This window comes from Colobus angolensis, unplaced genomic scaffold (assembly GCF_000951035.1).
Source record: "Colobus angolensis palliatus isolate OR3802 unplaced genomic scaffold, Cang.pa_1.0 Scaffold214, whole genome shotgun sequence".
NCBI classification, from domain to species: Eukaryota; Metazoa; Chordata; class Mammalia; order Primates; family Cercopithecidae; genus Colobus; species Colobus angolensis.
This window is the reverse complement of record NW_012115311.1, coordinates 3,089,588-3,117,463: the sequence shown is the minus strand read 5'-3', so window position 1 is coordinate 3,117,463 and position 27,876 is coordinate 3,089,588. Positions and strand designations below refer to the sequence as shown.

General features: G+C 38.4%; 1 protein-coding gene across 1 annotated transcript in view; it reads left to right on the top strand.

The window, feature by feature from the left end:
* FREM2 (FRAS1 related extracellular matrix protein 2) overlaps window positions 1-27,876 on the top strand; it is a 194,413-nt gene that overhangs the window by 150,616 nt on the left and 15,921 nt on the right. The window contains exons 7-16 of the mRNA XM_011942985.1: window positions 8,741-8,890; window positions 10,628-10,837; window positions 12,262-12,459; window positions 13,168-13,332; window positions 13,907-14,089; window positions 18,269-18,399; window positions 20,012-20,170; window positions 21,453-21,756; window positions 23,590-23,721; window positions 26,412-26,743. Of these exons, the coding sequence (XP_011798375.1) occupies window positions 8,741-8,890; window positions 10,628-10,837; window positions 12,262-12,459; window positions 13,168-13,332; window positions 13,907-14,089; window positions 18,269-18,399; window positions 20,012-20,170; window positions 21,453-21,756; window positions 23,590-23,721; window positions 26,412-26,743 (1,964 nt within the window). The remainder of the gene's footprint in view (window positions 1-8,740; window positions 8,891-10,627; window positions 10,838-12,261; window positions 12,460-13,167; window positions 13,333-13,906; window positions 14,090-18,268; window positions 18,400-20,011; window positions 20,171-21,452; window positions 21,757-23,589; window positions 23,722-26,411; window positions 26,744-27,876) is intronic.

The window sequence follows — 27,876 nt, the reverse complement described above, 5'->3', positions numbered from 1 at the left end:
TTTTGCTTTCCATTTGCTTGGTAAATATTCCTGTATCCCTTTATTTTGAGCCTATGTGTGTCTCTGCATGTGAGATGGATCTTCTGAATACAGCACACTGATGGGTCTTGACTCTATCAAATTTGCCAGTCTGTGCCTTTTAATAGGGGCATTTAGCCGATTTACATTTAAGATTAATATTGTTATGTGTGAATTTTTTTCCTGTCATTATGATGCTAACTGGTTATTTTGCCTATTAGTTGATGCAGTTTCTTCATAGTGTCAATGGTCTTTACATTTTGGTTTGTTTGTCAGTGGTTGGTACTGGTTTTTCCTTTCCATATTGAGTGCTTCCTTCAGGAGCTCCTATAAGGCAGGCCTGGTCATGACAAAATGCTTCAGCATTTGCTTGTCTGTAAAGGATTTTATTTCTCCTTCACTTATGAAGCTTAGTTTGGCTGGATATGAAATTCTGGGTTGAAAATTCTTTTCTTTGAGAATGTTGAATATTGGCCCCCACTCTCTTCTGGCTTGTAGGGTTTCTGCTGAGAGATCCACGTTAGTATGATGGGCTTCCCTTTGTGGGTAACCCGACCTTTCTCTCTGGCTTCCCATAACATTTTTTCCTTCATTTCAACCCTGGTGAATCCGAAGATTATGTGTCTTGGGGTTGCTCTATTCAAGGAGTATCTTTGTGGTGTTCTCTGTATTTCCTGAATTTGAATGTTGGCCTGTCTTGCTAGGTTGGGGAGGTTCTCCTGGTTAATATCCTGAAGTGTGTTTTCCAGCTTGGTTCTATTCTCCCCATCACTTTCAGGTACATCAGTCAAATGTAGGTTTGGTCTTTTCACATAGTCCCATATTTCTTGGAGGCTTTGTTCGTTCCTTTTCATTACTTTTTCTGTAATCTTGTTTTCATGCTTTATTTCATTAAGTTGATCTTCAATCTCTGATATCCTTTCTTCCGCTTGATCAATTCAGCTATTGATACTTGTGTATGCTTCATGAAGTTCTCATGCTGTGTTTTTCAGCTCCATCAGGTCATTTATGTTCTTCTCTAAACTGGTTATTCTAGTTAGCAATTCCTCTAACCTTCTTTCAAGGTTCTTAGCTCCCTTGCATTGGGTTAGAACATGCTCCTTTAGCTCAGAGGAGTTTGTTTTTACCCAACTTCTGAAGCCTACTTCTGTCAATTCGTCAAACTCATTCTCAACCCAGTTTTGTTCCTTTGCTGGCGAGGAGTTGTGATCCCTTGGAAGAGAAGAGGTGTTCTAGTTTTTGGAATTTTCAACCTTTTTGTGGTGATTTTTCCTCATCTTCGTGGATTTATCTACCTTTGATCTTTGCTGTTGGTAATCTTAGGATGGAGTTTTTGCATGGTTGTCTTTTTTGTTGATGTTGATGCTATTCCTTTCCATTTGTTAGTTTTCCTTCTAACAGTCAGGTCCCTCTTCTGCAGTTCTGCTGGAGTTTGCTGTGGTTCCACCCCAGACCCTGTTTGCCTGGGTATCACCAGCAGAGGCTGCAGAATAGCGAAGATTGCTGCCTGCTCCTTCCTCTGGAAGCTTCATCCCAGACAGGCACCTGCCAGATGCCAGCCAGAGCTCTCCAGTATGAGGTGTCTGTCAACCCCCGCTGGGTAGTATCTTCCCGCCAGGAGGCATAGGGGTCAAGGACCCAGTTGAGGAGGCACTCTGTCCCTTAGCAGAGCTTGTACACTGTGCTGGGAGATCTTCTGCTCTCTTCAGAGCTGGCAGGCAGGAACATTTAAGTCTGCTGAAGCTGCCTCCACAACTGCCCCTTCCCCCAGGTGCTCTGTCCCAGGGAGATGGGAGTTTTATCTACAAGCTCCTGACTGGGGCTGCTGCATTTCTTTCAGAGATGTGCTGCCCAGAGAGGAGGAATCTAGAGAGGCAGTCTGGCTACAGTGGCTTTGCCATGCTGCTGTGAGCTCCACCCAGTTCGAGCTTCCTGGAGGCTTTGTTTACACTGTGAGGGGAAAACTGCCTATTCAAGCCTCAGTAATGGTGGACGCCCCTTCCCACACTAAGCTCAAGTGTCCCAGGTTGACTTCAGACTGCTTTGCTGGCAGCAAGAATTTCAAGCCAGTGGATGTTAGCTTGCTGGGCTCCATGGGGGTGGGATCCACCGAGCTAGATGGCTCCCTGACTTCAGCCCTCTTTCCAGGGGAGTGAATGATTCTGTCTTGCTGGTATTCCAGGCACCAGTGGGGTATGAAAATAAACTCCTGCAGCTAGCTCGGTGTCTGTCGAAACAGCCACCCTGTTTTGTGCTTGAAACTCAGGGCCCTGGTGGTATAGTTACCCAAAGGAATCTCCTGGTCTGTGGGTTGTGAAGACCATGGGAAAAGTGCAGTATTTGGGCTGGAGTGCACAGTTTCTCATGGCACTGTCCCTCACAGCTTTCCTTGGCTGAGGGAGGGAGTTCTCCAACCCCTTGTACTTCCCAGGTGAGGAGATGCCCCACCCTGCTTCTGCTTTCCCTCCATGGGCTGCACTCACTGTCTGACCAGTCCCAATAAGACAAACTGGGTATCTCAGTTGGAAATGCAGATATTGCCTGCCTTCTGCATTGGTCTTGCTGCATGCTACAGACCAGAGCTGTTCCTATTCAGTCACCTTGCCCAGCTTCCTCCTTTTTTTTTTTTTTAAATACAGAATCTGGCTCTGTCACCCAGGCTGGAGTGCAATGGTGCAATATTGGCTCACTGCAACACAAATACCTTTAAATTTTAATCTATCACTGCTGCTGATGAAGCCAACTAGAGAGCATAAGGTATAGAATCGCAGAGCATCAATATCTCAAATATTTTTTAACCTGGGGGGTAAAACTAAAATAAGTATCTATATCTATGTGTATATATGTGTGTGTGTATATATGTATGTGTGTATATATATGCATATACACACACACACACACGTATGCTTTATAGTCTAGTAGTCCATTTTGTGAAAGAACTGAATTTAATCCCTTTCTGATAGATTTTGGGCTTGTTTCCAATTGCACCCTAACACAAATGAATGAAATACAATGAGCAATCCTTTGTATGCATCTTTGAACACTTAGGTTAGCATTTCTGTATGACACACCCCCATATATTGAATTGCTAGGTAAAAATTTTGTCCATAAGAATCTTGTGAAAACCTTTTATGACTCCTTTCCTGCCTTAATAGTAGTCAAAGGCACAGGATTTATCTAGATATGCATCCTAGTTGCACTGTTTCCCTGATGTACAGCACAACTTTGGGCAAATCTCTTGATCTCCCCAATTCTTGATTTCCTTACCTGTGAAAATGGGATTAATATAGTACACACCTCAGTGGGTGGTTGTGAGGATGAAATAAGGTACTGAATTTAAAACAACTAGTACTGTGGTATCTAGCAATTAAGTTACTAGTTTTAAAGATGCTGAAATGAGCTAAAACAATACGCAGATTGCTGACTGAAGTTAGCTGCCTGTGAAGGTTTTTAAAAACAGTGCTGTGCCTGTGTGGAGGCAAGGGGCATGTGCAGGTCTCTGCACCTTCTGCTCAGTTCTGCCATGAACCTAAAACTGTTCTAAAAACTAAAACCTATTAACAAACAAACACAGGTGCCTGGAAGTGCCTGTTGGAGATTCTGATTTGGAAAGTTGGAGATAAGGCCCTAGCATCTGTATTTTTAAATTCTCTAGGATAATTGTAGTATACTTCCTATTTGGGAACCAGTGAAGGCAAAGCACTTCAAAAGAAAAGAAAAGAAAAGAAAAGCCTCTTCTCTTTGAGTTCATTTTAATACGCTTTTCCTTCCCCGTGAATTTCTTACAGATTCAAAGGGCAGCCTTACAAAGTCGTTTTACTGCAAAGAAAAGCACTGGCTCCTCCTTAGGCTTTTTAACTGCTACTGCCTGATGCTAAGAGTGTCCTTTTCTGACTCACCCACCCCAAAGACAGACATAGTTATTCATTTGCTGTAGCAAATAAATAATTCTACTCTGATGTTAATTCATTCTACACATATTGATTGCACACCTATTACATTGATTAAGCTACGTGTTAGGGAAGTACCAGTGAATAGAGGAAGCTTGATTCCTCCCCTTAGAGAGCTCAGAGACAATGGGGGACATACTCACAGTGACGGTGGAAGTTGAGCCAGGGCTTTGTTTGATAGGGGAAAGCAGGGTGCTCCCCACAGAAGTGACTTCTCAACAGAAGCCTGGAAGATGAGCAGAGCAGGAGGTATCCGGATGAGGAGGGAGGAGTATTCAAAGCAGCAGCAGCAGCCATAGAGCAAAGGCTGGGAGGGGCACATTGAAGACTGGATTGTTTACTAGAAAAGGGGCTAATATGAGGTTGAAAAGGCAAACCAAGATCAAATGTTTCAGTGTCTTGTAAACCATGTTAAGTAGCTTGTGAATAATCCCAAGAACAGTAAGGAAAGTTGAGAGGCTTTCAGCAAAGGGAGTACTATGATGAGATTTGCTTTGAGGGATGACCACTTTCCTTAAGAGCCTGGTTAAGTGGCTGCTGGGAAAACTCAAAAGGAAGGTGTTACTGCCTGCAGCTAGATTAGTGGCAGTGAGACAGAGAGAAACCAGGGGAAGGGGAGTGGAGGTGACCCTGTGGATTCCGTTATGGAGAAGTCCACCTTGAGGTGCCCAGGGGACATGGATTGATGAGGCAATACAGCTCAGAAGAAAGATCTCATTTGGAAACCATTCCTTTGTATTATTTTCAGCACCGGACAGAAAGGCAGCATTAAAGCTTTTACTTCATTCAGTTCTAAGCAAACACATTGGTTAGATCTACAAAGCTTACTTGAATGATGGTTTATATGCACGTGAGTAAATAAGATTTGGCTCCAGATAGCAATTACTACTGGCACCTCTTCCTTTCATCTCAGGAGACACAATGTAATTGTAAACATCCATCTAGACACTGGGAAAATTTTTCCCTCAGGGAAAGAAACTTAAATTGTTTCCCTTTGTCTTTGTTGGAGGTATCTGTGCTGTATTGCTCACCTGGCCACCTCTTCTACATTTGTAGGAAATAAATGTGATCCTATCTGTGCTGTAGGTAGTGAAAGTATCCCCAGCCTTGAGAAGCACATTAATGTTTAATGAGCTAAAATAGACTTTTCTGTAGTCAATGCCTTGATTTATGTCCTTTATTTAAAAGTATAAAGACCTCAAGGGATAGAGTGTAGAGTTTGGCTTCCCTTATGAATTTCACACTCACTAAGCCAATTCAAAACCTCCCTTGCACTGCTCACAGTCAATTTGGATAAATTTATCTTTCCTCTGCATTCTGGAGTGTCATCTGAGGGTGGTGGAGTGATGAGCAAGGACTGTTTTATGGTCTTAGGTGGGTGTAGGCTATGAGATGTGTGGCTTTATTTGATCATCCTCTTATTCCAGGTAATAATATCCTCCACGGATTGTTTTATCCATTAAGTCTGTGAACTTAAACATGGTACAAGGCACAGTGTGTATTTAGGAGCTGAATTAAAGAATTGAATAGACTTCTAGTTTACTTTAAATTGTAGTGGGGTAGGGGTATTTCCATAACTGATCTAGAAAGATCTTCAGTTTACTTATTTTCTTAAAAGAAACCAAGTTGCCAGGCAAAAAAATAAAGTTTACCAAAGAAAGAGGTGAGTTAAAAATCTTACTCATAAATAGTAATTGTTGGGGAACAAGCAATTATTCTGGATTTTTGCATAGATACCTTTGAAAGGCATGACAGTCACATCCATTTGTTATTTTATTCCTTCCTCTTGCTTAGTACTCATTAAAATGTTCCAGGAATGTCTTGCTATTTTTCTTAAGTGACATCTATAACTCAACTTCCTGCTTAATGTGTCTTTAACTCATTCATATTACATAAGGTTTTCTCCCAGTGGTAATGATTATAAACAATATTCAAATTTTAGGTATTTTGAAAAGATGCTGAGAAATTGAAATAAACATAATCGTTACTTCTTTTTCATTCTCACTCATCTAACACTGAAAAAATATGCTGATGTTTAAACATCTTTTTAATTAATGGCATAAGAAACTAGATAGAGATTTTTTTCCTATAGAAACTATTGAATGTGTTTTAATCTCAATAATCCCATCAAACTTTAACTTCAGTAATTGTAATTGATTATTTGAGTTTTTCAGATTATTCAGTTTTTCAGTCATGATGAGTGGAGCACAAAGAGGGAGAAAAATCATATATATAAATCTACTCATAATCAAAAGCTTTAAGGAAGTGATTAACTTTTCTAACTCCTTTTATTAGCACTGTATTAAAGTTGAAGGATTTAGGGTTAAAATCCCATTTCCATTCTCCCTCCTTCTTTCCACAGGAGATAACAATATATTATGCAATAGGCAACATAATCATGTGGTTTGCATCATTCATATCCATGTTATTTTTATAACGTTGTCACATGTGCCATGCCACCCCCACCTCTTTCTCTTTCTGTCTTGCTCACATACACATTCACACAAATACACCCACATGCATATAAAACACATGTGTCTGTACATACATGGTAACTAATTAATCTTCATTTCGAATGACAACTTAGAAGTTTTCAGAGTACTACATACATAAGACTTCCATATTTTTTCTTATAAAAACTACACATTAAGCTATAAAATAAAACTACGTGTTTTGGAGTTGACAGAATGAGTCTGAAACATGCAACACACCATTTGGTCCCCGATGTGTAGCTTATTTGGTGTTTAGCGGTTGTATATTCACTCACTTGATTTTATTACGTTGCTTTTTTTGTTATGTGTCTGTGAGGACTTGGGAGGTGGGAAGATGGGGAGGTATCGTTGTCAAATAAAAGGTCCTCCCTTAACTGCATTTCACAGCTCTCTCCCATAACTCAGAAACTCACAAACCTAATTTGGGTGATGATGTGGTTTGTCAGGAATGTGAAGAGACTAACAGAGATCACTTGTTGGATGCAGGTGATCAAGCCTCTGTGATAATTATGGAAGCCTTTTAAAAGACTTACAGATGTGCCCGGTTTGGCCATCTGGTCAGAAGATGCATTTTCAGAGTTCTCTGTCTTCACCTTTGTGCCCTGCCTCAGTGTGGGAAATGTCAGGAATGTACTGGCTTGTAGTTGAGTTCTGCTTTGACTGAGGTTAACAGATAACACCTTCGTCTGTACACGTACACTCATGTGCCCTAGCACCGTCCAAGTTGAAAGGATAAGAAGGAGGTTAACTATGCTGCAGCGACATTTATCGCCCTCTGAACCAAAATATGTGAACAAAATTTCTAAGGTTGGTTTTGAACTATTCAAGAATTTGAAGGGGCTGTATGATTTTTATCATGCCCACAATGTGAAGAAACAAAGAAAACAAACTTTTCCAGTTTAAATAAAGGTAACTTATTTGGGGCAAGAAAATAAAGAAATCATACTGAATGTGAACAATGCACAAAATGAATTTTCTTTGCCTTTCCAAGTGGCTTTGTGAGCCATTGTTGTAGAGTTTTGCTTAATTTGGTATGTGTGGGAATTCAGTTAGTTGCTCTGAAACATGATATCATGTTTTAGTGGCCTTCCTTAAGGAACAGTAATGTGAGTTGCATGTTCTTTTAAATGCAGTCCTTTTGAATCTTGTAAAACTAGAGCCAGGTGACTAGAATGTGTCAAGTCAAAGAGTTGTTCACCTGATGTGTGTACATTCACCAGTGTCTGTTCATGCATGGTAGCTATTATCATTAACCTTTATTCTGGGTGATATAATATATCTTTCTTAATAATTGCTTATAAAAAAAAGCTCACAATGAGTGAAGTATATACTACTGTTACAACTTCCTGTGAGCCTCTATGTAATTCAAAATAAATTTTTTTACAGTAAGGTCACAAATTAAATCTGTTTTTTCATTGGTCAGCTGACTGCTAAACTTCAGACTTCTAGCAGCTCTGTCACAAGGTAAACCATTGGTCACAGGTTAAGTCAGGCAGAAACTGATTAGATCAATTGAAATGTATCACCAGTATTGGAAAAAAATATGAAGACCCCAAAGCATGTGCCCTAGTTTAGTGACTGAATCTGCCTCATTTTCTTGTGTGTTTACAATTAATATTAACCCCTTCGTATGAGATTATTTCTTTAGTAAAGTCTCACTTAATATAGAGCATCTTCAGTACTCTACAGGCAACCTGCAGTCAGGCCCTGCAGTCTTCAGGACCAGCAATCACATATATTCCAGTCTAGTTATGACAGTAGGTTCTAACCCTTGTGATTATAACACGACCACATACACCGAATTAAGCCCAAATCTAATGGGCCAGAACATAGCATAATGCAAAAAGTTATAGCTCTGTTCTAGAGTGGAAACTTGGTAGGAGATAATAAAATGAGTGGCTAGGCCAAACTAAAAAAAAAATTAGAAAAATTAAAAAAAAAATCAGGTATGTATTTTGTTTCATTTAGTTCTATTTTTCCAACTAAGCTTCCAAGGGCACTTTTGGAAGCCACTTATAATCCCACATACGAAGGACAAACAAACTTATGCCTCAAGATGAGAATGTTTTATTAGACACTTTACTGTGTGTATGTTCGATTGTAAGCAGTAATATTTTGACCTGAAAAGTACAGATCGAAGAGATGTTGTCTCACTAAAAGGAAAAATGTATGCTAAGGAAGTCCCTAAGAGTCAGCACACTCTTCTTTGGAATCATGTCAATAGAGTTTGATGCGAAAAAATAAAAATAACAGAAATGATTTCTGTTCCTTTCTTAACAGAACCCATCTTCTACTTCGGCGATGTGGAATACTCCGTGGATGAGAGCGCTGGCTACGTGGAAGTTCGGGTGTGGAGAACAGGCACTGACCTGTCCAAGTCTTCTAGTGTCACAGTGAGGTCTCGGAAAATGGATCCTCCCTCTGCAGATGGTGAGCAGTTTCCCACTCGGCTCTTTTGACTGTTCTGCAATTTTCAATGACCATGGCACAAATTTGTTTAAAGCTGAAATACTTCACTTCTATTAAAGCAGTTTGGCTGGGTGTATTGTTTTTGCTGACATTATTACTCTAGGAGGTAAATCTAGGCTTTATTTAGTACTTTGGGAAAGTACATTTAAGGGCCATGAATCAGAAGCTAGGTTACAAACGTGAAGACTCAAAGGATCTATATATACTAAGGCCTATATTTCCATGAAGTGGTTCTCTACTCTCAGCAAAACTAGTATTGCTGAATGTTGTGGCATTATAGGCAGGAAAATCATCTTGCTGCACATAATCTATCCCCACAGAAACCTATGACATTTAGGTACTATGCAGGCATGTGTCTTCAGTTGGCTGTCTCCTTATTTTAACCATGAGTCCCTATAAATACTTCAGATCCAAAAGGTTTTTTCCACACTTCATTATAAAAAATGTACTAACTAGCACATATCTGCATTTTATTCCGGGATCTACATCTCCAAAAAGTTGATTTTAAAGTTTACAGCAAGCATAGAATTCAAAATTTCCTTTTTTTTTTCCCTAAATGACCAACAATACAAACTTTCTCATGTATACACACGAGAACACACACGCATGTCATACACACATCAGACATTCATCACACAAAGCAAGCACAGGTTATACCATTTGAAAAGTCTTCCTTAAGTTTTAACTTTTTTAATGTAGTGGAAGCAGTATAGTGCTTTGCATGTAGCAGGTGCCCAGTAAACATTTGTTTAACTAAATTAATCATTTTTAAGAAAAATATTCAAATCAGAGATGATGGGAGGGAAAGAGAGAAATAAGAGCAAAGGGGAAGAAGCAGAGGAAAAGAAAAAAATATAAAAAGAACCACAAGGAGAAATGGACATTCTACAAAATGAATTAAAGACAGATATGCTCAAGTAAAGTTGCACATTTGGAGGTAAAGTAGATACAAAATGAGAGTCAGAAGAGCAGAAGGTATGAAAACGAAGAAAGAAGCAATATTATTGACCTATGGCCCACCACTGTCAGTCTTTGAGGATGTAGTGGCTACAGATTAAAAGGCAGTTTTGTTTTTAACTACTTTAGATATAAATGGAGGTATCAACACTAGATATAGCCCCTTTTGTCTGAAAAATATTAAATTAAAGATCAAAGTGTAGAAGCTTCTCTCATTGCCTGGAACAAAGGTGGATGGAGTGTGGGCAGAGCTGGTTCCACTTAAATGTGTTGCTTTAACTAACAGGCAACCGTACACCTAAGTAGGATGTTCTACAGCAGCTCCAGCAAAGATACATAAATAATTAATGTTAACAAAATTTTAAATGTCTGTATTTCATATGTAATTTATGAGGATCATATATTTGATTGATATGCTGATTTTTCTAAGCCTGATTTTTATTACCTTTATTAGATAATTTTCAAACTAAAGTTAGAGGAACTATAACACAGAAAGCTAACATAACTAATCCAAAGGCTAACCATGAAACGTGGATAAAGTTCAGCAGCTGGTCTTTGATCTATCACCACAGTAGCTATCTAGATACCTATTTGCGTTGTATTAAATGTACTTTTCTGTAGGGTTATGCTGGTCTCTGTTTTTTAAAAGAAGAATTATAAATACAATTACATAATTTATGTCTTATAATTTTTTGAAATTTAATTAGTCCCCAACTGAATATTTTTTTGTTACTGTCATAGCTGGAACAGACTATGTGGGCATTAGCCGTAATTTAGATTTTGCACCTGGAGTCAACATGCAACCTGTTCGTATCGTCATTCTGGATGACCTTGGAGAACCAGTGCTGGAGGGAATTGAGAAATTTGAACTGGTGCTTCGTATGCCTATGAACGCAGCCCTCGGCGAGCCCAGCAAAGCCACAGTGTCCATAAATGACTCTGTCTCCGATTGTGAGTGTTTATTAATTTTACAATGATAAGTGAAATCATAAGCTAAGGTTTATATATATATGATAAGCAAGATGATAAACTTATATATATATATATATATGTATATGTGTGTGTGTGTGTGTGTATACATGTTTGTTTGCTAGAGCTTCCATAACAAAGTACCACTGTCTGGGTGGCTTAAATAACAGAAATTTATTGTCTCATAGTTGTTGGCTAGAAGTCCAAAATTAAGGTGTTGGCAGGCTCGCTTCCTTCTGAGCACTGTCAGGGAAGGAGGTTCCAGGCCTCTCTCCTTGGCTTGAAGATGGCCATGTTGTCCCTGTGTCTCTTCACATCATGTTCCCTGTATGTGTCTCTGTCTAATTTTCCTCTTTTTATGAGAACACCAGTCATATTGGATTAGAGCCCACCCGAAAGACTTCACTGTAACTTAATTACTTCTGTCAAGACCCAACCTACCAATAAGGTCACATCCTCAGGTATTGGGGTTGGGATTTCAACATATGAATTTAAGGGGGACACAGTCCAACTCATACAAATACCCTAGCTGACCACACCTTTCTCCTCCTGATGATTTTTATAGAATTAGACAGTCTCAGAATAAAACTTTTATTCTTTCTCTCAAACCTTAAAGAAAAAAAAGTGATGTCATCAATATTTTGATTATGTCTCAAGAATTCCCCTCATGGCAGATGGGTGGAACCACGTGGAACTGCATAGACCCCTGAGTGTCAGTGATCTTTCTCCACTTCACAGCACAGGACACTTTCTGTCATCTCCTTCCCCCAGACACTCATAAAATTTCTCTGATAATGTGCCAAAAATGCTGTTCTGGGACAACCCTCTGCTGAACACATGGCACATCATCACAAGGGAATTCTGACACACCGTCACAAGGGAATTCTGAACACTCTTCAATCATGAGGATTTCAACCATGCTTGGGAGGAGTCTTACCTGTTGTCAATGAGGCCTATACACAATTAACCTAGCATAGGTGTCACCTAAAAATCACACACACACACACACACACACACACAGAGTCAACTTTCCCACATGATCTGAGTAAATTATGCTTATAATTATCTGCACAATATTTAGTGTTCTTCATATCAGGAAATTCTGAAAGCCTCATGACTAAGAAACATGTAGATACAAGTATCTTAAAGTTTGTGGTTTTATCTGCTTTTTAGCATTTCATTGCATACCCTTACTTTACCAAACAGGCAGAGCAAAATGTCAAAGGTAAGGAAATCAAAACTCTTAAGTGATTTGCTCAAGGTCAAAACATTGGCAAGGGACTGAATGGAGACAGAATCCAGTTCTTCTCACTTACTTTCCATTATTCTTTCCACTAAACCACATCTTCTCAAATGCCATTTTCCACAAGGAAATTTCCGTTCACTTTGATCCTTTGTTTTTGCAGTGCCTAAGATGCAATTCAAAGAACGAATATATACTGGCAGCGAAAGTGATGGGCAGATAGCTACGATGATCCATAGGAGCGGGGATGTCCAGTACAGATCTTCAGTGAGATGCTACACCCGGCAGGGGTCTGCACAGGTGATGATGGACTTTGAAGAACGCCCAAACACTGACATCTCCATCATCACATTCCTCCCTGGTAAGCTTGAGCTTAAAATTTTTTCGTGAAATTTGAAGAAGCTGAATTTTTACTCAGAAATTTGTATCAGGGAAATACAAGTTCCTTGATACCAACAAGCGTGTGGCATGGTTTTATGTGCACTAAATGATGAAAGTGAAATCGATTTTTAACAGGTTGAATGAATGCCCTTTTTGTATCTGCATTAACTTATTGATTCCCACTGATGTGATATATGGTTTATTCAAAACTTATTCAGTGGACAAAAGCATATGAAATGTACAGATTTTACAATGCTAGGAATTAAACTTAGCTCAATGATTTGTTTAGTAAGGCAGAAGTTAATAATACTAGAAACTAGTGTTGAGGTCAGATTAACAATGATCAACCAGTACAAGGCTGCTAATCTTGCTTTCTGAATGTAATGCTAAAAATTCATAAACAAAAGTGGCATTTGTGCTGTTTCCTTTGTTTTCTAAGATGAGTGGCAGAGCTTAAAGACAGAGATCAAAGAAATTCCCCATACAAATAAGGGCTGGTCATTGCATATACTTAAATATGTATTCACTTATTCAGCAAATATCTACTGAAGGCTTATTACTTGCCAAACACTATTTGTTGCACTGAGATGGCAGGAAAAATCAACATTCTTGCCCTTATGGTGCTCACATTCTAGTTGTAGATATATTCCTATGGGACGTGATTGACCTGCTGACACTGTTGTTCCAGGTGAGATTGAAAAGCCCTGCATCCTTGAGCTGATGGACGACATGCTCTATGAGGAGGTAGAGGAACTCCGCCTGGTACTCGGCACTCCACAAAGCAACTCTCCGTTTGGGGCTGCAGTTGGTGAACAAAACGAAACTCTCATAAGGATCCGAGATGATGCTGATAGTAAGAAATCTTTTTTTGTGTTCAACTGTAAATTGGGAACTAAAATCCATCCAAGTCAAGGTTTTAAGTGACTCAGAAAAATCCCCCCGCCTTCTCTACTTTCTGACTAGGATTTTTAATCTATTGAGAAATAGCAAAAAGACAAACAGATGGGGAACAAAATATACAATTAAAACTGATAATTTTGACGCTGGAGAATATGGCTTACATCCAAACACTAATTCCCAAACATCCATACCAGCCCTCTACTCTATACACACCCTTGGGTACAGGGGGACCAACAGTTTCCTCCCTTCCCCCGCCACCTTCAGTGGCCTGCTCATGTGTAATTTATGGCACATAGACAGCTGGCAGCACATGCTCTCTGGGGGCTGGTTAAATCCCAGGAAGGAGTTGGACAACATATGCCAGCTTTTCCTTCCACACACATCACTAATTTTGAGTGAGGGGACAGAGAGAAACCAGGAGTGTAATAGTCCTTAAGCCCCTCCCACATGGAAACAAACATTAGAAATGGAGGAAAAGCATTCCCCTTACTAATAATTTCATTTGTCTGTGTTTCCCACAATTTTAGAGACTGTTATTAAATTTGGAGAAACCAAATTCAGTGTCACTGAACCCAAAGAACCTGGAGAGTCAGTGGTTATAAGAATTCCAGTGATTCGCCAAGGAGACACTTCAAAGGTTTCCATTGTGAGAGTCCACACCAAGGATGGCTCAGCCACCTCTGGAGAAGACTACCACCCTGTGTCAGAAGGTACGGGGCTTCCAGGGCCTGTCTCCTGATGGATGGATCGTGCCAACTCTGTGTGCCAGTGCCAGTGCCCTTAAGGAATAGAAGGGAAACATCCAATTGAAATAAAAACGGGACACTCTTTTTTGAGGGGTATAATTTTAAGGGGTACAAGTGCAATTTTGTTACACGGTTATACTGTGTCGTAGTGAAGTCTAGTCTTTTACTATATCCATCCCCCGAATAATGTACATTGTACCCATTAAGTAATTTCTCAGTAAGCACCCCCTGCCACTCACCCACCCTCCCCAGGTCTTCAGTGTTTATCATTCCACACTCTTATGTCCACATGTACACATTATTTAGCTACCACTTATAAGTGAGAACGAGCAGTATTTGACTTTCTGTTTCTGAGCTGTTTCAATTAAAATATAAGCATACTCTTTTAAATTCCTATCGTTTAGTAAAACAAACACAATGGGATTTATTTCCAAGATTTTTTTCTTTTTGACTTACAGGGTATATGTGTTAGGACTTAGGGAAATTTTGAGTAAATGTGCTAGATAACCTTCTGTTTTGAGTTGACTTTCTATTGGTTTTACCTTCATTGTAGTTACCAGATTAAATAATAATTCCCTTATTTTTCTATGTCATAATAACTGTGATAATAATCTATTTTGGTTTAGAGAACACCAGCAATCTAAATGTAAACCAAAAAAAGGAGCCACTTAGAGATGTCTTTCATCCCTCTCTTTTTGCAAATGTTGAGCCATGTCATCATCTTTTTTTTTCTTTCTTTTTTTTGGAGACAGAGTCTCACTCTGTTGGCCAGGCTAGCATGCAGTGGCATAATCGCAGCTCACTACTATCTCCGTGTCTTAGGTTCAAGCGATCCTCCCACCTTAGCCTCCCAAGAAGCTGGGACTACAGGCATGCGCCACCATGCCCAGCTAATTTTTTTGTATTTTTGGTAGAGATGGGGTTTTACCATGTCGGCCAGGCTGGCCTCAAACTCCTAGTCTCAAGTGATCTGCCCACCTTGGCCTCCCAAAGTGCTTGGATTAAAGGCAGGAACCACTAAACTTGGCCTGCCATTTACTTTTATCAGTAATTAAAACAAATCAGCTCTAGCCAGGCACCTTGGCTCACACCTGTAATCCCAGCACTTTGGGAGGCCGAGGAGGGTGGATCACCTGAGGTCAGGAGTTCAAGACCAACCTGACCAACATGGCGAAACCCTGTTTCTACTAAAAATACAAAACTTAGCTGGGTGTGGTGGTGCATGCCTGTAATCCCAGCTACTTGGGAGCCTGAGGCAGGATAATGGCTTGAACCTGGGAGGCGGAGACTGTAGTGAGCGGAGATCACACCATTGCACTCCAGACTGAGAAACAAGAGCAAAACCCCGTCTCAAAAAACAAACCAAAAAAAACTCAGTTCTCTCTCAGTTGCTCTCTCTCTGAATTATTTGCTTACAGAAGAAAAGTAACTTTATGTCCAAAATTACGTTTATGAATTATTTGGAGTCTAATTATTCACTGTTTTCTACTTTCCCACCTCTCCCTATCAAGAGTCATTCGTTCTTGATGATCTTAGCCCTTCAGGCATTCATCTTTATCTAATTTACAAACAAAGCTGAGAAAACAACTGATAGGTATCCCTGAATCAGTAACAAAGTTAGTGAAGCAATATAAAAAAAATGGCGTCTTCTACAGAGGAGCTGGTATCAAATTGTAACCACTATATGGAAAGAATATACAAGCTTCAAAGTTATCCCCAGATTATTCTCTATGTAAAACATAATATATATTTGAAATAAATCACACATAATCCCAGAGAAAACAAAACTGATTAGCTACTGAATTATAAAATATAAAGTATATTTCTATAATGAGCAGATTTTACATGAAAGAAGAATCTTCTAAATATTGATAACATGATCTTTAACAAAAAATGTTTTTCTTGAGAGTAAAATGATTCCTTTTGCTAAACAGAAACAAAATTATAGCTATGTAGTAAACTGAAAAGTAAAGTCAGAAAAAAGTTAAAATATTAAATAAACCTGTTGGTCTCTTTTATCCAATAAATGTCAACATGTGTTTTATAATGTTTATACTAAAAATTTAAGGAATATTTTTCTGAAACGTTTTCTAATTTCTCCTGTAAAGGTTCAAACTGAAGTGAGTTCTTTGCAAAAAAACAGAAAAAAATTAAATATAGGACAAAAGTTGAAATTTTTTTGCGTGCTAAAATTGTCTAAAGTGACAGAAAAAGATAAATGTGAGTGAGAAAACTTGCCCACCATCCAGCAAGTATACTATCAGAAAACAATAACAAATATTTAAAACAAATATTTAATTTTTTAAATTCTAAGAAATTTGGTTTGTATAACTCAAGGCATTACAAAACCTTGAATGTTTACACATCTAAGATAAGCAATGAAAACGAGTAAAGCAAGGAAAATATGAGAGAAAATGGAGTGATTCTAATGTCATTAAGCCAGCAAGCCCATTCCTTGCCGAGAAAAGCCTGTATTATCATAGCCTAGTGGTCATAGTCTCCTGCCATGCAGGAAGGTGCCAAAAAAACTCAAAAATCTGTTTTCCTATGAAATTCCCAGATATTTAAATGTTAGAAACCAATTTTTTAATGTCACCCCATACAGGTCAAATCAAGCAAATGATTAGCTATTTTCTTCTCTGGAACAAGAACTATAAGTTCTCTCAGGGTATAAGAAATCTGGGACTGATAGGCTCAAATAATATGTGAAGGCTAATGAAATAATTGCTGTATCTAGAAACAGAGAACTAATGTTACAAAGAAAAAGAAAATTATTTAAAGATAAAGGGAAGAAAATTGCTCCTCATACCTGATAATTTAAAAATTGAAGCAGAAAAAAGAAAGTGCCCTGGCAATTCATTTTCTTCTTCCAGACTCTAAAGGATTTGTAATTTAGAATTATAATAACTGAACTGCAGCTACAACAGAAACTGGCATCTGTTGACTCTTCTAATTGGGATAATTATATTTTATAGGCTTTATATTTTCTCTTTTGAAACAGTATTTCAAAAGGTATAGTAAAACCAACAAAGTAGTTTATCCATGCTTTACAGTATGATCAGTTGCTTAATTATGACTTCAATAAAATCTGATAATTTTCATGATTTTTAGTAATTTTGAAATGAGTGGTTAAGAAAAGAATTCTGATTTTTTTTAGGATTCTAGATTTAACTTTCATGACATTGAAGCCATTCTTTCTTAGTGAGAAAGGACAGGGTGAAGGGAAAACAGTTACTAGCATTTATCTAATATTACTTGTCTACGTTTCCCTGAAAAACACAAAGAAGTTTTTTTGAAATATAATTTGATATTGTATAAAAAACTCAACAGTTATTTATCCGGCTCTTCTACATATATACATAATGTAAATCCCATTCACACTCTATTATATCTGTGATCATATTCATTTGTCTTGAGTCCTATTGGTTTAGAAATTCTGGAGAATAAGATGTTAGTTTTTCTGATTATGTACCCATATTAGCACTACTGATTGTCCCTCCCATAATTCAGCATATTTTCAAACTGTGGGCCAAAAGCCAATGTCTTATTATTAAAATTTTTCTTCAGATAAAATCACATTCACAGCAACCTGGATGGAACTGGAGACCGTTATTCTAAGTGAAGTAACTCAGCAATGGAAAACCAATCATTGTATATTCTCACTCATAAGTGGGAGCTAAGCTATGAGGATGCAAAGGCATAACAATGATATAATGAACCTTTGGGACTCCAGGGAAAGGGTGGGAGGGAGGTGAGGCGTACAAGACTACAAATTGGGTACAGTGTATACTGCTCAAGTAATGGGTGAGACAAAATCTCAGAAATCACCACTCAAGAACTTATTCATGCAACCAAACACGACCTGTTCCCCCCAAATCCTATGGAAATTAAAAAATTGAAAAAATAAAGTCTTGGGAAACAAGAAAATATTAAAGTAAAATGCATAGAGTAAGAATTAGTGATGTTTGTTAAACATTTGATTTCGTTTCTCACACACACCCAAAAATACTGGACCACAGTGTAAAATGTATTTCTCATTGCAGGCCGCAGACCAAAAAACAAACAAACAAAAAAAAAATGCTTGATAGGAAACTTCTAATATTCACATGTAAACGATTTAAATCTGTGATTTTGCATTTGTAGAAATTGAGTTTAAGGAAGGGGAAACCCAGCATGTGGTTGAAATCGAAGTTATCTTTGATGGGGTGAGAGAGATGAGAGAAGCCTTCACTGTTCACCTAAAACCTGATGAAAATATGATAGCAGAGACGCAGGTAAGTAATGTAATGTGTATGTAAATCCATGGCCAGCAGTTTGTCAGAGAAAATGCATAAAAACAATCACATAGTGTACAATAAAATAAGGGAGACTTTGTACAAGCCTTACATGAAAGAGATATGCATAATCTTTTTTTACCACCTAAATATATTTTCTTCTGATTAGATCATAGTCAAGAAATTCCTATCTTTTTCTCTGAAAAATATGTGTTGAAACTCAAGGACTGAAGTCACGGAGCCCCAAACCGGTGCACTTCCCTTCCCCATGTCAGTCAGTAATAATTGATTGACCTTGGGATTAACCATCAGAGAGAAAGTAGCATCTCAGAGTAAAGAGGGAACTATTAATTCAGTGCCACAACTCATAGAACATATTCAAACCCACAAAGCAGTTTGCTAATCCTCCAAATCACGATCTGTTTCCCCTGGCTTTATCAGAATTTGATGTCCACAGCCTCATGATCAAAATGTTGCAGTCCTAAATCTTGTTGTCTATACTTACTTAATTTATATTGTCTCATTAACCAGATTTTCCTCAAAATGAACATAATTCCACAGAATGTTGACCTTGACAAGGGAAATAATTTTTAAAACTACATGTCTTTTTGGAATGCATTAATTTTTTATATCTTTGCTTAAATTTGCTGTATTACTTTTTTGTTTGTTTCACTTTAGTATGAGTTTAAGCTGGAAACATTTTTCCATAAATATTTTTATCATTTTGTAATCTTTACTGCTTGATGGTTTTTCTACTACAGTGCCTTGCTTTTCATCAAGTTATTTAAAATTCAAGTATGGGCAATCTTTATCAAATATAGTTTTGTGTCTTCATCACGTAAGATGAATCTTTTATTATTATTTTTATGTAGTAGCATATGAAATTCTTTTGGGTGAAAAGAATATTCACTCAAGTTACTTCCAGTGATGAAAGCTTCTTTTAAAAATATACATGTAAAGATAGTTTGGGAAACTATGCTATGTAGTCAGATATTGGAAGGTTATTTGGGAGCCAGGGCAAGTTCACAGCAAGGTGTTCTTGTCACCTTGCCCAGCAGCAGGTGTTCATGGATTCCTCTTCTGTCTGGAACTCAAATTCTCCCCTGCCTGGGTTTCAGGTGGTGCCTTCTGCCCTTGACTGCTTTAAAAAATTTCTTATTACTGGCATCTGCTTCACCTAGGCTCACACTATCCCATGACCTCTCTGATCTTCCTTCCTTCAGAATGCCCTCCAGCTCTACTCCCACTGTCAAAGAATTGACTCCTTCATGAAATTTCCCTTCACAACCCCAAGATAGGTTTAGTTACTGTCATCACAATTGGAGAGAAAAAAAAAATTAGAGCCCAAACACCTCGTGGGCCGCTGGCCAACCTTTGGATTGACTGCCCTGGGCTCAGCTGCCCTCCCTGGAACCATAAGATGTGAACAAGGTGCCAAGGTCATGTGCCTTAGGCCACTTAGGGCCAGTTGCTCTCCAGGGGCTCTGAGTATGACACTTTGCATCATAATGAGGCCATGGGTTTGCCAGGGATCGTGAGTATTGTCCTGTATGGTAGAAGCATCAAAAGTTTAATATTTCACTAATCAGTGATAATTATCTTTTCCTTCTAGGTGACCAAAGCCATTGTGTATATAGAAGAAATGAGCAGCATGGCAGATGTCACTTTTCCTTCTGTCCCTCAAATTGTATCCCTGTTGATGTATGACGACACTTCCAAAGCTAAGGAGAGTGCTGGACCCGTGTCAGGCTATCCTGTCATCTGTATCACAGTGAGTAGGAGATTCACAAAATTGAGGAAAACTGTAAGATAATTATTTCAAATAACTTTAAAGTGTAATCAATATAGCATTGGCTTTGTTATGAGGAAATGAAAGTAGAAAAATACTACATGGTTTAATTAAAGCCTTGAACTTTGCAAATATAACACTAATCAAATAAAGCTCCCATTTTTTCTTTCTTCACCCAGCAAAGGTTCATTAACTGATGTGTACACAGTGTGTTATCTCAGTCTGTCACCAATAGAAAAATAAATAAGATATGAGGTCTGCATTCAAGATATTTATAGATGAAGAAAAGAATATAGGAATTGGTAACTCTAATATAAGGCAAGATATAACCACTATCATGAAAATGATACAGATTGGAAGTCAGAGCTGCAGGTCCATATATGAGGGGAGATTTGGGATGGTCAGGTGGAATTTTGATCGTTTAGGATGCAAGTCTGATAAGGGAAGGTCGTTCTAGGAAGAAGGGATTGCAACATGAGCTACAGCTAGAAACAAAGAGCGTAAGAAATAGCAAATTATCACTACTTTTAAAATTTACCTTTTCTTGACTCTAAATTGTAAGTTCCTTGTGAGCTAAAATTATGACTTACTTATTTTTATATCACAACAGCACTTCTATAATCACTTATATATAAAAGGGACACAATGCATGTTAATTGAGTCAACAAGGCAGAGATAATTTGGTGTCAAAGTATAGGGAGTTTTCAATGTCATATTAAGAAATTTGGACTTCATTTGTTGTGTAGCGAAGAGTTCTTACACAGGAGAATGATCAGAAGGGTTAAGCTGGCAGGTTAACAGGGCAGTCGTGTGTCAGTGGACTGGAAGAAAAGACCCTGAATTAGACAGAGAAGTGCTGCTGGGAGTGGAAAGGAAGGCATCAACTTAAGCAATATTGCAAAAGAATAATCAGCCGAGTTCCTGACTCACTGGATAAGGGGGGTAAGATGAGAGACAGGACGGGAGGGAGGAAAAAAGAGAGAATAAGGATAATTGGCAAACCTGATGATTCAAGACATTATGATATAAATAACAATTTTACACGTATTAAGTTAGAAATAGAAACATCCAATAAGCTGTGTGAAATGCAAGATCAGCATTTATAAACACTATCATGGCTGGGAATCAAAATTCGGAAGTTGTATGAAGAGCATGTGCAAATTGGGGAAATCCGCAGTGAAAACTCGATGACAGAGAACGGGAGAAGAATGCGTTCCACACTGTTCTGCACTCTGTTCCTAACACAGTCATTTGTTTTCCATAGGCTTGCAACCCCAAATATTCAGACTATGATAAAACAGGCTCTATCTGTGCAAGTGAGAACATCAATGACACTTTGACCCGGTACCGGTGGCTGACTAGTGCACCTGCGGGCCCTGATGGTGTGACCAGCCCTATGAGAGAAGTGGACTTCGACACCTTTTTTACATCATCCAAGATGGTCACGCTGGACTCTATATACTTTCAGCCTGGTTCCCGGGTGCAGTGCGCGGCTCGTGCTGTGAACACCAACGGGGATGAAGGCCTGGAGCTCATGAGCCCTATTGTAACCATCAGCAGAGAAGAAGGTCAGTCATTGCCATTTTCCCCTGAAGATCACTGGAATACTGTGGAATATTACAAATGTCTACTTTCTGGTTATTAAGACTGCCAAATGTCCCACATATTCCATGTATTTTGTAAGTAGTTAAAAATTAAAATCTATTTTTACAAAATTATGTATTAGAAAACAAAATATTCATTCCACCTTTAAGTACCTGTTATATGCCAGACACAATGCTTTTTGCTGGCAATAAAATAAAGAATACAGGATCCCTGCTTTTGAGAATTTCTTGGTCCAGTTGACGATGCGGACACATTTTAGTCTAGACAGGGCACAGGAATGCACAGGTAGAAGTGATTAGTTTTACTCTGAGTGGGTCAGGAAAGGCTCATCAAAGAGGGGAGGCTCAAGCTGAATCTGGAAAGAGTAGAGGAAACCAAGCATGAGCAACAACTCGTAAAAGCAAGAAAGAATGTGAGATATTCTGGGAATGGCAAGCAGAGAAATGGGGAAGCTTCTGAGAGGGAGAGGAGGAAAAACCAGGAGACAAGGCAAAATGGTGTGCAAGGCTCAGATCTGAACAGAGCTCATGCCGTGCCGGGAGCTCAGCTGGTTGTTGGGTGAGTAGGATTTTGCTGGGGACGGGAGGGGAAGGGCAATCCGGGTAGAGGGGTATGTGCAAATGAACACCTTGGTATTAAAAGAGACTGTATTTAAGGCTGGAGCAAAGGCACATTGGGGATGGAGAATAGGACGTGGCTGGGGACGACATTGGAAAGACAGGAAATCCACTGTATAAATAAATCCTTCACTGCAGAATAATTTTTTAATGAGATTTTTCTTAAAAACGGTTGCATATATATGATTCTATTTCTAAATCATCCATTTGCATACTGCATTCAAAAGTAAATTTGCTGCATAAAGAGAGGTCATATGTCCCATCTGCGACTACTGTATATTCAGCATCAAATATTTAAATAATGCCTTAAAATGATTCTCTCTTTTCATAAATCAGACGGCCTCTATGCTGGGGCCTGCCTCTGATTTCGTTGCTATTCTAGTAAATATTTGTCTGTTTTCTCTGTTTTATACTAATAGATAAGCAATTGTATCTTTCCAAGTTCTCTTCAAATTATAATTCAGCATCTTGGTTCCTTTCATGATGTTCAAATAAAAAACCCACTGTTTTCTTAAAGGAAATACTGGAGAAAGAGTTTCATGTCCAAATTCTTGAAGGTCACTGGGAGATATGAGAGAGAAAGAGAGATGAATATAAAATGGAGTATAATGTATAATACACATACTGTAAAAAATTACATATATAGAGAAAACTCTACTGTACACAGTTTGCTCTCTGATTTTTAGGGGACTTTAGTTTTTGTTCCTAAAATGAGCAGTTTTAGTTTTGTTCACTTATAAGTATTGTAAACATAACTAATGATAAGTATATTATTCTACAGTAAAAATAAAATTTACTTGGTTTAACTACATTTACTTTTATCCTACTGACTTTCAATCATTTTTACTGTATCTGTTCATACTTTATATTTAAATGGTTTTGTGAATATGACCATGACTTAGAATAACCAGCACACATTAAGTTACGTTGAATGGTAACTATTTTTTCTCAAAGTTTGAACAATTCCTAAATTGTCAAGTGGCCACTAAACTGTCTGCTGTGATTACTTCTCACCCTGTGGCCTTCTAATTCCTTATGACATGATATAAACTCTTAGCCATGCCCTACTCCACAGAGAAGTTTAAAGTACATAAAAAAATAATAGCTCCTATTTTTAAAACATTCTTTAGGTATTATTGATTACCTTCTTTTTGCATAAATATGGTTTTTTTTTTCAAGGTCTTTGTCAGCCCCGTGTACCTGGGGTAGTTGGGGCAGAGCCATTCTCAGCTAAATTGCGCTACACAGGCCCTGAGGACCCAGACTACACAAACCTCATCAAGCTCACTGTCACAATGCCACACATAGATGGTAGGTGACCTGGGTAAGCAAATCTGTGGAATTGTTTGAGACTCTTCATTACCTGGTGCATTTTCCTTCATCTTCTAAATAACCAAGCTTCAACAAATGTTCAGTTTGCAACTTGAGCTTCAAGTCCTTCTGCTTCTTTCAACTTTTTTAGCTTTGTTCTACACAGTTTTTATAACTATGACAATGTAAGCATTCTTTAAAGTTAGACAGATGTAATACATATCCAGACATGATAAAACAAAACTAGTACATAGTCTAGCTTTTATGAAAGGGTACAAATGCATCTTCAATTGTAAACTTGAAGTTACAGTAAAGTATTTGATATCTTAGTATCTACCTTCAACATGTGTTGCAATTTTATAGCTGGAGTTTTATGTCTCTCTCAATATTTATCATGTAACTAAGACATTTCCTAGATATGTAAATATAATTTAAAAAATGAAACTAACAGGTATTATATATTGTGTTTATTTTCTCTGGCTAGGGAACTGTGACCAGAATGTGTGTATCAATAACTTTATCATACTTCATGGATATTTTACCATGTGCAGAAGGCATTTTCACATTATTTTCCACTCAATTCACTTTACACTTGTAGCAAATTGTTCGTATTAATTTTATTACCTGGTATGTTAGTTATATTTTATGTAGCTAAGGGAGAGGAAATATGATTAGGAGCTACAAGGTAGAATCTACTCCCCCAGAACAAGAACATCTGCTGTGTCTGCCTATCAAAACCTGAGATTTTTCTGGGGATTGGAAGGGCAGGTAGTCAGGAATCTGCAGTCCTTCCTTTATACCTTAATGTTGGTCCCTGAACCACCCAATCTCTAGGTCCATGTGGAGGTGTGACTTGAGCTGCAAAGGGCTGAGTAGGGACCCATCAGGGAAACACAGACCGATAAGAGTTATTTCCTAAAAGAAAGAGTGGTCTCTTCTGCCACTTCTAGGACTTGGCTTTGCATTTTCTGAATGCAGTGTTCAATGTTCAGTAGCCACAGCTCTGCCAGAAGTGTCGTTGAGGCTGACCGCTTCTTCTGTGGGGCCGGAGTTTTGCTCCGAGTGAATTTGAGAGGAAAAGGTGGGAAAGGCTCAAAGGGAAGAACTGGTTCATAGTCTTTTGCTGTATTGCTCATTCCAGGGCTCAGCACACTATGGCCTGTGGCCAAATACAGTCTGCTCCCTGTTTTCATATGGTCTGCAAGCTAGGAATGTATTTTATATTTTTAAATGTTTGGGGAAAGAAAGGAAAAACAAGAAGTCTACTTTTGAAACATAAAGATGGTATGAAATTCAAATCCATGGCCTGTAATAAATTTATTGCACACGGTTAGGTTTATTCCTTCACATAGTAGTGGCTTTCACTCTGATGGCAGCACTGAACAGTCAACAGAGACCTCAGGGACCACAATGCTAAAATATTTACTATTTGACCCTTTACAGAACAAATTTTCAGTCTTTAGCCTGTACTTATATAATGGTGGTAGTTTTCAACCTTTTTTTTTTTTGAGACAGAGTCTCACTCTGTTACCCAGGCTAGAGTGCAGTAGCGCGACCTCAGCTCACCGCAGCCTCCACCTCCTGGGTTCAAGCGATTCTCGTGCCTCAGTCTCCTGAGTAGCTGGAATTACAGGTGTGCATCACCATGCCTGGCTAATTTTTGTATTTTGAGTAGAGACGGGGTTTTGCCATGTTGGTCAGGCTGGTCTCGAACTCCTGACCTCAAGTGATCCGCCCGCCTTGGCCTCCCGAAGTGCTTAGCCCCCACGCATGGCCAGTTTTCAACTTTTATGATCCAGGACATCTTAGAAATTATTGAAGATCTCAAAGAGATTTTGTTTGTGTGGGTGATATCTATAAATATTTATTGGATTTTAAATTAAAACTGAGGAATTGTTAAATATTTATTCACTTATTTAAAAATAACAAAAAGAAATACATGACATATTAACATGAAATACATCCTTTAAAAAAACTATGTTATAAAACAAAAAAAAATTGAGTGGTACTTTTATATTCTTGAAGGTATCATTAATGTCTGACTTAATAGAAGATAACTGGATTCTCTGCCTCTGCATTCAATCTGTTGCAATTTATCATATCTTGTAGTCTTCAAAAAACCACACTTGTGAGAGAATATGGGTGGCAAAGTCACATAATAACTTAGTATCATTATGAAAATAGCTTTTAAGTCGTGGATCTCTTGAAATTTTCCTGGGGAACCCCAGGGTTCTTAATATACCACTTTTTAATTTTTTTGTTTTTTGTGGGGATTTTTTTGAGATGGAGTTTCACCCTTGTTGTCCAGGCTGGAGTTCAGTGATGCGATCTCAGCTCACTGCAACCTCCGCCTTCCGGGTTCAAGCAATTCTGCCTTGGCCTCCCAAGTAGCTGGGATTACAGGCACCCGCCACCACGCCCAGCTATTGTAATTTTGGTAGAGACAGGGTTTCATCATGTTGGCCAGGCTGGTCTTGAACTCCTGACCTCAGGTGATCCATCTACCTCAACCTCCCAAAGTGCTGGGATCACAGGCGTGAGCCGCATCACTGGGCCTGGACACCACTTTGGTCATCACTGCTGGACGGTATTTTATGACAGTTGTTTTCTCAAGAGATAAAGAAGTTTTAAAGTGTTCAAAATTCTTGGCGACTTGAAAGAATGTTAACAGTGATTTCGATTTACCCTAGGCATGCTCCCTGTGATCTCCACTAAAGAGCTTTCCAACTTTGAGCTCACCCTCAGCCCTGACGGCACAAGAGTTGGAAACCACAAGTGCTCCAACCTCCTGGATTATACTGAAGTGAAGACTCATTATGGTTTCTTGACTGATGCTACCAAAAATCCGGAAATAATTGGAGAGACATATCCTTACCAGTACAGCTTGTCTATCAGAGGTTCCAATACCTTACGCTTCTACCGGAACCTGAACCTAGAGGCCTGTTTATGGGAGTTCGTTAGCTACTATGACATGTCAGAACTCCTTGCTGACTGTGGTGGCACCATTGGAACGGATGGACAGGTACAGATTTATAACACCTGAGTTTAGTCACTGTACAAACCAATTGGTTTGTTTTGATACATTAGATTTGTACTAAGTCCCGACTCCAGTTTTCCATCTTGGTGGTGTAGGTCATTACTGACAACAGGGGACCGCTAACTGACGTGGTGTTAAAATCCATGTCTATTTCTAAACAATGGACCAGAATATATGCAGTTTTTGACAATGGGTTAGAGATATTATATCTATGTCAAAAGGATGCTGTATAATTATTGCCTTAAGCTCAAATCTACTCTGATATTATAAAAATCCAAATACTGACTTCTCTTCAAAGTATACACTATCTGCTTTTTGTGTTTATGTACAGATGCCTGTGATGTTGTGTCATGAGCCACCTCAAATGAGGTTTTACAATCCTGGGAGTCAGTCTAATTTTTCTCCCTCTTTTATAACTTTCTTCTTCTCTTACTTTTATCAAATTTTCTCTTCCTCTAGCCTCCTTTTTTACTCTCCTTCCTTTTCTTTCTGTTTTTCTCCTCTTTCTTGCTTTTTGATTCATTTATCTATTATTAACATAGTCGAAAGTGTTTTCATTAAAAGCTTATTTTTATTTTCACTCTACAGTTACTGATTCTTCTTCACAGTACACAGACATTCACACATAAAATACACACACACACACACAATCCTCACCCCTACCCCATCATCAGCAACAAAGTTGTTAAAACGATAAGGAAGCAAGATCTTCTTCAGGGTTACAATAGAGAACCTAAAATATGTAGGGCATGATTTAAAATGGTTATGAGGATTTGAACTAAAAGCAATGCTGTAACTTACCTGAACTAAACAAGGAGTTACATAAGTAGGTTTATGCATTGAAGTGTTGAATGGTATACAGACTATATAATGCCCTTCCAGATTGAGCTAAAGTGAGGCTGCATTTTTTGTGCTATATTTATAAGGTGTTGAAATATACAACAACCAGTAGCAAGGAAAAACTAGATAACTAGTATGAGGTAATCCCAGGGTAAAGCTGTGGACTTCGACAAGCTCAGCTGGTGTTGATGTTGAATTGGACTCAGAGGTGGTGAGACATGACCATGGCCAGCTTGTCAAAAAGCAGCAATATTTAGTAACTTGCAGGGATTGCTAAA